Raw genomic sequence first — 9,749 nt, forward strand, 5'->3', positions numbered from 1 at the left:
ATGACAATTCCATTAGGAACAGAAACAGACTGGACCCAGGCTACAGTACCATGACAATTCCATTAGGAACAGAAACAGACTGGACCCAGGCTACAGTACCATGACAATTCCATTAGGAACAGAAACAGACTGGACCCAGGCTACAGTACCATGACAATTCCATTAGGAACAGAAACAGACTGGACCCAGGCTACAGTACCATGACAATTCCATTAGGAACAGAAACAGACTGGACCCAGGCTACAGTACCATGACAATTCCATTAGGAACAGAAACAGACTGGACCCAGGCTACAGTACCATGACAATTCCATTAGGAACAGAAACAGACTGGACCCAGGCATTAGGAACAGAAACAGACTGGACCCAGGCTACAGTACCATGACAATTCCATTAGGAACAGAAACAGACTGGACCCAGGCTACAGTACCATGACAATTCCATTAGGAACAGAAACAGACTGGACCCAGGCTACAGTACCATGACAATTCCATTAGGAACAGAAACAGACTGGACCCAGGCTACAGTACCATGACAATTCCATTAGGAACAGAAACAGACTGGACCCAGGCTACAGTACCATGACAATTCCATTAGGAACAGAAACAGACTGGACCCAGGCTACAGTACCATGACAATTCCATAGGAACAGAAACAGACTGGACCCAGGCTACAGTACCATGACAATTCCATTAGGAACAGAAACAGACTGGACCCAGGCTACAGTACCATGACAATTCCATTAGGAACAGAAACAGACTGGACCCAGGCTACAGTACCATGACAATTCCATTAGGAACAGAAACAGACTGGACCCAGGCTACAGTACCATGACAATTCCATTAGGAACAGAAACAGACTGGACCCAGGCTACAGTACCATGACAATTCCATTAGGAACAGAAACAGACTGGACCCAGGCTACAGTACCATGACAATTCCATTAGGAACAGAAACAGACTGGACCCAGGCTACAGTACCATGACAATTCCATTAGGAACAGAAACAGACTGGACCCAGGCTACAGTACCATGACAATTCCATTAGGAACAGAAACAGACTGGACCCAGGCTACAGTACCATGACAATTCCATAGGAACAGAAACAGACTGGACCCAGGCTACAGTACCATGACAATTCCATTAGGAACAGAAACAGACTGGACCCAGGCTACAGTACCATGACAATTCCATTAGGAACAGAAACAGACTGGACCCAGGCTACAGTACCATGACAATTCCATTAGGAACAGAAACAGACTGGACCCAGGCTACAGTACCATGACAATTCCATAGGAACAGAAACAGACTGGACCCAGGCTACAGTACCATGACAATTCCATTAGGAACAGAAACAGACTGGACCCAGGCTACAGTACCATGACAATTCCATTAGGAACAGAAACAGACTGGACCCAGGCTACAGTACCATGACAATTCCATTAGGAACAGAAACAGACTGGACCCAGGCTACAGTACCATGACAATTCCATTAGGAACAGAAACAGACTGGACCCAGGCTACAGTACCATGACAATTCCATTAGGAACAGAAACAGACTGGACCCAGGCTACAGTACCATGACAATTCCATTAGGAACAGAAACAGACTGGACCCAGGCTACAGTACCATGACAATTCCATTAGGAACAGAAACAGACTGGACCCAGGCTACAGTACCATGACAATTCCATTAGGAACAGAAACAGACTGGACCCAGGCTACAGTACCATGACAATTCCATTAGGAACAGAAACAGACTGGACCCAGGCTACAGTACCATGACAATTCCATTAGGAACAGAAACAGACTGGACCCAGGCTACAGTACCATGACAATTCCATTAGGAACAGAAACAGACTGGACCCAGGCTAAGGAACAGAAACAGACTGGACCCAGGCACAGTACCATGACAATTCCATTAGGAACAGAAACAGACTGGACCCAGTACCATGACAATTCCATTAGGAACAGAAACAGACTGGACCCAGGAAACATACATGTGGATGTTTCCAGCTTCACACCCTTAACAGTGTTAAACCAGACTGGACCCAGGACAGCAGTCCCAGCAATTCCATCAGAGTCAGAACGACTGGAGTATGTTCCAGTTTCCTCTCCACCTGTCAGGTACTGTGACAATTCCTGGCAGAAACAGACTGTAACCATCATGTTATTGCACTGTTATACAGGGAATTACGGTAACCATAATGTTATTGTACTGTTATACAGGGAATTATGGTAACCATAATGTTATTGCACTGTTATACAGGGAATTACGGTAACCATAATGTTATTGCTCTGTTATACAGGGAATTACAGTAACCATAATGTTATTGTACTGTTATACAGGGAATTATGGTAACCATAATGTTATTGCTCTGTTCTACAGGGAATTACGGTAACCATAATGTTATTGTACTGTTATACAGGGAATTATGGTAACCATAATGTTATTGCACTGTTATACAGGGAATTACGGTAACCATAATGTTATTGTACTGTTATACAGGGAATTATGGGAACCATAATGTTATTGCTGTGTCATACAGGGAATTACGGTAACCATAATGTTATTGCTCTGTTATACAGGGAATTACAGTAACCATAATGTTATTGCTCTGTTATACAGGGAATTACGGTAACCATAATGTTATTGCTGTGTCATACAGGGAATTACGGTAACCATAATGTTATTGCTCTGTTCTACAGGGAATTACGGTAACCATAATGTTATTGTACTGTTATACAGGGAATTATGGTAACCATAATGTTATTGCACTGTTATACAGGGAATTACGGTAACCATAATGTTATTGCTCTGTTATACAGGGAATTACAGTAACCATAATGTTATTGTACTGTTATACAGGGAATTATGGTAACCATAATGTTATTGCTCTGTTATACAGGGAATTACGGTAACCATAATGTTATTGCTCTGTTATACAGGGAATTACAGTAACCATAATGTTATTGTACTGTTATACAGGGAATTATGGGAACCATAATGTTATTGGTGTGTCATACAGGGAATTACGGTAACCATAATGTTATTGCTCTGTTATACAGGGAATTACGGTAACCATAATGTTATTGTACTGTTATACAGGGAATTATGGGAACCATAATGTTATTGCTCTGTTATACAGGGAATTACGGTAACCATAATGTTATTGCTCTGTTATACAGGGAATTACAGTAACCATAATGTTATTGCTCTGTTATACAGGGAATTACGGTAACCATAATGTTATTGCTCTGTTATACAGGGAATTATCCAAATCAAATCAAATCAAATGTATTTATATAGCCCTTCGTACATCAGCTGATATCTCAAAGTGCTGTACAGAAACCCAGCCTAAAACCCCAAACAGCAAGCAATGCAGGTGTAGAAGCACGGTGGCTAGGAAAAACTCCCTAGAAAGGCCAAAACCTAGGAAGAAACCCTAGAGAGGAACCAGGCTATGTGGGGTGGCCAGTCCTCTTCTGGCTGTGCCGGGTGGAGATTATAACAGAACATGGCCAAGATGTTCAAATGTTCATAAATGACCAGCTGGTCCAATAATAAGGCAGAACAGTTGAAACTGGAGTAACAGCACGGCCAGGTGGACTGGGGACAGCAAGGAGTTCATGTCAGGTAGTCCTGAGGCATGGTCCTAGGGCTCAGGTCCTCCGAGAGGAGAAAGAAAGAGAGAAAGAGAATTAGAGAGCACACTTAAATTCGGTAACACAGGACTGAATAGGACAGGAGAAGTACTCCAGATATAACAAACTGTTAGCCCTGACACATAAACTACTGCAGCATAAATACTGAGGCTGAGACAGGAGGGGTCAGGAGACACTGTGGCCCCATCTGAGGACATGACAGGGCCAAACAGGAAGGATATAACCCCACCCACTTTGCCAAAGCACAGCCCCACCCCACTAGAGGGATATCTTCAACCACCAACTTACCATCCTGAGACAAGGCCGAGTATAGCCCACAAAGATCTCTGCCACGGCAGAATGGGGGCGCCAACCCAGACAGGAAGATCACATCAGTGACTCAACCCACTCAAGTGATTGCTCCCTCCCAGGGACGGTATGAAAGAGCCCCAGTAAGCCAGTGACTCAGCCCATGTAATAGGGTTAGAGGCAGAGAATCCCAGTGGAAAGAGGGGAACCGGCCAGGCAGAGACAGCAAAGGCGGTTCGTTGCTCCAGAGCCTTTCCATTCACCTTCCCACTCCTGGGCCAGACTACACTCAATCATATGACCCACTGAAGAGATGAGTCTTCAGTAAAGACTTAAAGGTTGAGACCGAGTTTGCGTCTCTTACATGGGTAGGCAGACCATTCCATAAAAATTGAGCTCTATAGGAGAAAGCCCTGCCTCCAGCTGTTTGCTTAGAAATTCTAGGGACGATTAGGAGGCCTGCGTCTTGTGCCCGTAGCGTACGTGTAGGTATGTACGGCAGGACCAAATCAGAGAGATGGTTAGGAGCAAGCCCATGTAATGCTTTGTAGGTTAGCAGTAAAACCTTGAAATCAGCCCTTGCTTTGACAGGAAGCCAGTGTAGGGAGGCTAGCACTGGAGTAATATGATCAATTTTTTGGGTTCTAGTCAGGATTCTAGCAGTTTATTTAGTGCTTTATCCGGGTAGCCGGAAAGTAGAGCATTGCAGTAGTCTAACCTAGAAGTGACAAAAGCATGGATTAATTTTTCTGCATCATTTTTGGACAGAAAGTTTCTGATTTTTGCAATGTTATTGTAGATGGAATTAAAATAAGCTGTCCTATGAAATCGGTAACCATAATGTTATGTTCTTCTAAAAGAGAGATCAGGGTCCAAATGAGTAATGCCGAGGTCCTTCACAGTTTTATTTACAGAGACGACTGTACAACCATTAAGATTAAAACTCAGATTCAACAGAAGATCTCTTTGGTTTCTTGGGACCTAGATAATAAGGCAGAACAGTTGAAACTGGACAATCTCTGTTTTGTCCGAGTTTAAAAGTCGAATGTTTGCAGCCATCCACTTCCTTATGTCTGAAACACATGCTTCTAGCGAGGGCAATTTTGGGGCTTCACCATGTTTATGGTGAATTATGGTAACCATAATGTTATTGCTCTGTTATACAGGTGATTACAGTAACCATGATGTTATTTTTTTGAACATGTTTATTTCACCTTTATTTAACCAGGTAGTTGAGAACAAGTTCTCATTTGCAACTGCAACCTGGCCAAGATAAAGCAAAGCAGTTCGACACAAACAACAACACAGAGTTACACATGGAATAAACAAACATACAGTCAATAATACAGTACACAAATCTATATACAGCATGTGCAAATGAGGTAAGATTAGAGAGGTAAGGCAATAAATAGGCCATGGTGGCGAAGTAATTACAATATAGCAATTAAACACTGGAATGGTAGGATGTGCAGAAGATGAATGTGCAAGTAGAGATAATGGGGTGAAAAGGAGAAAGATAAATAAATAAATACAGAATGGGGATGAGGTAGATTGGATGGGCTATTTACAGATGAGCTACGTACAGGTGCAGGGAACTGTGAGCTGCTCTGACAGCTGGCGCTTAAAGTTAGTGAGGCAGGTAAGAGTCTCCAGCTTCAGAGGTTTTTGCAGTTTGTTCCAGTCATTGGCAGCAGAGAACTGGAAGGAGAGGCGGCCAAAGAAAGAATTGGCTTTGGGAGTGACCAGTGAGATATACCTGCTGGAGCACGTGCTATGGGTGGGTGCTGCTATGGTGACCAGTGAGCTGAGATAAGGCGGGGTTTTAGCTAGCAGAGACTTGTAGATGACCTGGAGCCAGTGGGTTTGGCGATGAGTATGTAGTGAGGGCCAGCCAACGAGAGCATACAGGTCGCAGTGGTGGGTAGTATATGGGGCTTTGGTGACAAAACGGATGGCACTGTGATAGACTGCATCCAATTTGTTGAGTAGAGTATTGGAGGCTATTTTGTAAATGAGTCGAAAGCCTTGGCCAGGTCGATGAATACGGCTGCACAGTAATGTCTCTTATCGATGGCGGTTATGATGTCGTTTAGGACCTTGAGCTTGGCTGAGGTGCACCCATGACCAGCTCTGAAACCAGATTGCATAGTGGAGAAGGTACAGTGAGATTCGAAATGGTCAGTAATCTGTTTGTTAACTTGGCTTTCAAAGACCTTAGAAAGGCAGGGTAGAATAGATATAGGTCAGTAGCAGTTTGTGTCTAGAGTGTCTCCCCCTTTTGAAGAGGAGGATGACCACGGAGGTTTTCCAATCTTTGGGAATCTCAGACGATACGAAAGAGAGGTTGAACAGGATAGTAATAGGGGTTGCAACAATTTCAGTAGATAATTTTAGAAAGAGGGGGTCCAGATTGTCTAGCCCGGCTGATTTGTAGGGGTCCAGATTTTGCAGCTCTTTCAGAACATCAGCTATCTGGATTTGGGTGAAGGAGAAATGGGGTGTGTGGAGGGTGCCGGGCAGTTGACCAGGGTAGGGGTAGCCAGGGGGAAAGCATGGCCAGCCGTAGAAAAATGCTTATTGAAATTCTCAATTATTGTGGATTTATCGGTGGTAACAGTGTTTCCTAGCCTCAGTGCAGTGGGCAGCTAGGAAGAGGTGCTCTTATTCTCCAGAACTTTTTTGAGTTTGTGCTTACAGAATACAAATTTCTGCTTGCTCTGTTATACAGGGATTTATGGTAACCATAATGTTATTGTACTGTTATACAGGGAATTATGGTAATGACAATATTTTCCACCAGAATTTCTTGGGACCCCACTGCAAATATATTTATATTTATTTTATTCAGTCAGTATGTATGTATGTGGCGATATTTAGACGCAGATTCTGGATTTCAATGTCACTAACTTATCCCACATGACCAGCTGACCAATGTCTCTTCTCTCCCCAGTGTCTACCTCCAGACCTGATGAATATTCAGAGGGGGACCAGGGTGTGTCTCTGCTGGCCAGACTAAGGACAGATATCTGGAGCATGGTGGAGAGCCTCTTCGTCCAGGACGGACCCTTCCTGGTGGTCCGCCTCACCCTCATCCTCTACTTCCACGTCATACACCAGATGCTCATCTTCTTCGCCATCAAGAACTTCCTGGTGGTCATTCTGAACTTCTACCGTCTGTTTGCCATCTATTGCGACTACAAGGCTTCAGGTTGATCTGGGGTTATTGTCACAACTTCCTCCGAAGTCGGTCCCTCTCCTTGTTCGGGCGACGTTCGGCGGTCGACGTCACCGGTCTTCTAGCCATCGCCGATCCACCTTTCATTTTCCATTTGTTTTTTGTCTTGTCTTTCCACACACCTGGTTCCAATTCCATTCATTACATGTTGTTTATTTAACCCCATGTCCTTGTCCGGAATTATGTTTGTAAGTGCTTGTGCACGTTATGCCGGTGTGCGACGGGTTTTTGTACCATTTATTGATTGTTCTGTTTTCCGGTGGTTTTTATGATTAAACTGGGCCGTTGGAAACACTGTTTTTGCTCTCCTGCGAACTGATACATATCTGTGGGTTAGTGTGGTAGAGGGCTGACAGCAGAGGTGTCTGTCTGAACTGATTAATATCTGTGGGTTAGGGTGGTAGAGGGCTGACAGCAGAGGTGTCTGTCTGAACTGATAAATATCTCTGGGTTAGGGTGGTAGAGGGCTGACAGCAGAGGTGTCTGTCTGAACTGATAATATCTGTGGGTTAGGGTGGTAGAGGGCTGACAGCAGAGGTGTCTGTCTGAACTGATAAATATCTGTGGGTTAGGGTGGTGGTGACAGAGGGCTGACATCTGCAGACAGCAGAGGTGTCTGTCTGAACTGATAAATATCTCTGGGTTAGGGTGGTAGAGGGCTGACAGCAGAGGTGTCTGTCTGAACTGATACATATCTCTGGGTTAGGGTGGTAGAGGGCTGACAGCAGAGGTGTCTGTCTGAACTGATAAATATCTGTGGGTTAGGGTGGATAGAGGGCTGACAGCAGAGGTGTCTGTCTGAACTGATAAATATCTCTGGGTTAGGGTGGTAGAGGGCTGACAGCAGAGGTGTCTGTCTGAACTGATACATATCTCTGGGTTAGGGTGGTAGAGGGCTGACAGCAGAGGTGTCTGTCTGAACTGATTAATATCTGTGGGTTAGGGTGGTAGAGGGCTGACAGCAGAGGTGTCTGTCTGAACTGATAAATATCTGTGGGTTAGGGTGGTAGAGGGCTGACAGCAGAGGTGTCTGTCTGAACTGATAAATATCTCTGGGTTAGGGTGGTAGAGGGCTGACAGCAAAGGTGTCTGTCTGAACTGATTAATATCTGTGGGTTAGGGTGGATAGATGGCTGACAGCAGAGGTGTCTGTCTGAACTGATAAATATCTGTGGGTTAGGGTGGTAGAGGGCTGACAGCAGAGGTGTCTGTCTGAACTGATAAATATCTGTGGGTTAGGGTGGTAGAGGGATGACAGCAGAGGTGTCTGTCTGAACTGATAAATATCTCTGGGTTAGGGTGGTAGAGGGCTGACAGCAGAGGTGTCTGTCTGAACTGATACATATCTCTGGGTTAGGGTGGTAGAGGGCTGACAGCAAAGGTGTCTGTCTGAACTGATTAATATCTGTGGGTTAGGGTGGTAGAGGGCTGACAACAGAGGTGTCTGTCTGGATTTTTAACAGTCCTTTACCGGCCTGGACTCTTTTAGGCCCGAGATACAGGACATTTCTGGAGGAACCAGAACTCATTGTGTTATATTGTTATGTGTGTGTGATCATTTGTTGGTAATACAACCCACGCAAAATAATATAGTTTTTGAAGTTCTTTCCAATGTTTTAAGGGTTTATGAAAAGTTTATTTCCATCCTGACTTTTACATATAAGTCCTTTTGTATTGGTGTAGACTTGACGGACCAGATGGGACTCATTCCCTCCCAAACCAAAAGGAGAAACCAATGTTTTCTCTGGTAGGCACAACCTACCTGGCACCCCTATAAACAATAACCTCAAGTCAAAACCCTTACAGTGCAGTAATATCTAACAATTTCACAACATATACACACAAATCTAAGTAAAGGATTGGAATATAGAAATATATGGATGAGTAATGTCAGAGCGGCATAGACTAAGAGTGTGTAGATGAGTAATGCAAGATATGTAAACATTATTAAAGTGACTAGTGATCCATTTATTAAATTGCCCAATGATTTCGAGTCTGTGTAGGCAGCAGCCTCTCCGTGCTAGTGATGGCTGTTCAACAGTCTGATGGCCTTGAGATAGGTGTTTTTCAGTCTCTCGGTCCCTGCTTTGATGCACCTGTACTGACCTCGCCTTCTGGTTGATAGCGGGGTGAACAGGCAGTGGCTCGGGTGGTTGTTGTCCTTGATATTTTTGTCCTTCCTGTGACATCTGGTGGTGTAGGTGTCCTGGAGGGCAGGTAGTTTGTCCCCGGTGATGCGTTGTGCAGACCTCACTACACTCTGGAGAGCCCTACGGTTGTGGGAGGTGCAGTTTCTGTACCAAGCGGTGATACAGCCCGACAGGATGCTCTCAATTGTGTATCTGTAAAAGTTTCTGAGGGTTTTAGGTGCTAAGCTGTTGCACCTTCACCACACTGTGTGGGTGGAACATTTCATTTTGTCAGTGATGTGATGCCTAGGAACTTGAAGCTTTCCACCTTCTCCACTGCGGTCCTGTAGATGTGGATAGGGGGGGGGCTCCCTGCTGTTTCCACAATCATCTCCTTTGTTTTGTTGACGTTGAGTGAAAGGTTATTTTCCTGGC

The 9,749-nt window shown here is 44.5% G+C and overlaps 1 protein-coding gene across 1 annotated transcript; it reads left to right on the forward strand.

Annotated features, from left to right (window-relative positions):
• The first annotated feature begins 2,094 nt into the window (after positions 1 to 2,094).
• Positions 2,095 to 7,482, forward strand: LOC121845252 (transmembrane protein 26-like). The gene is made up of 2 exons (XM_042316174.1): positions 2,095 to 2,123; positions 6,901 to 7,482. Exons 1-2 carry the CDS (start codon positions 2,096 to 2,098, stop codon positions 7,161 to 7,163), a joined length of 291 nt encoding a protein of 96 aa, XP_042172108.1. The 5' UTR covers position 2,095; the 3' UTR covers positions 7,164 to 7,482.
• Positions 7,483 to 9,749: the final 2,267 nt, after the last annotated feature.

The sequence above is a fragment of the Oncorhynchus tshawytscha genome, unplaced genomic scaffold (genome assembly GCF_018296145.1).
Source record: "Oncorhynchus tshawytscha isolate Ot180627B unplaced genomic scaffold, Otsh_v2.0 Un_contig_3171_pilon_pilon, whole genome shotgun sequence".
NCBI classification, from domain to species: domain Eukaryota; kingdom Metazoa; phylum Chordata; class Actinopteri; order Salmoniformes; family Salmonidae; genus Oncorhynchus; species Oncorhynchus tshawytscha.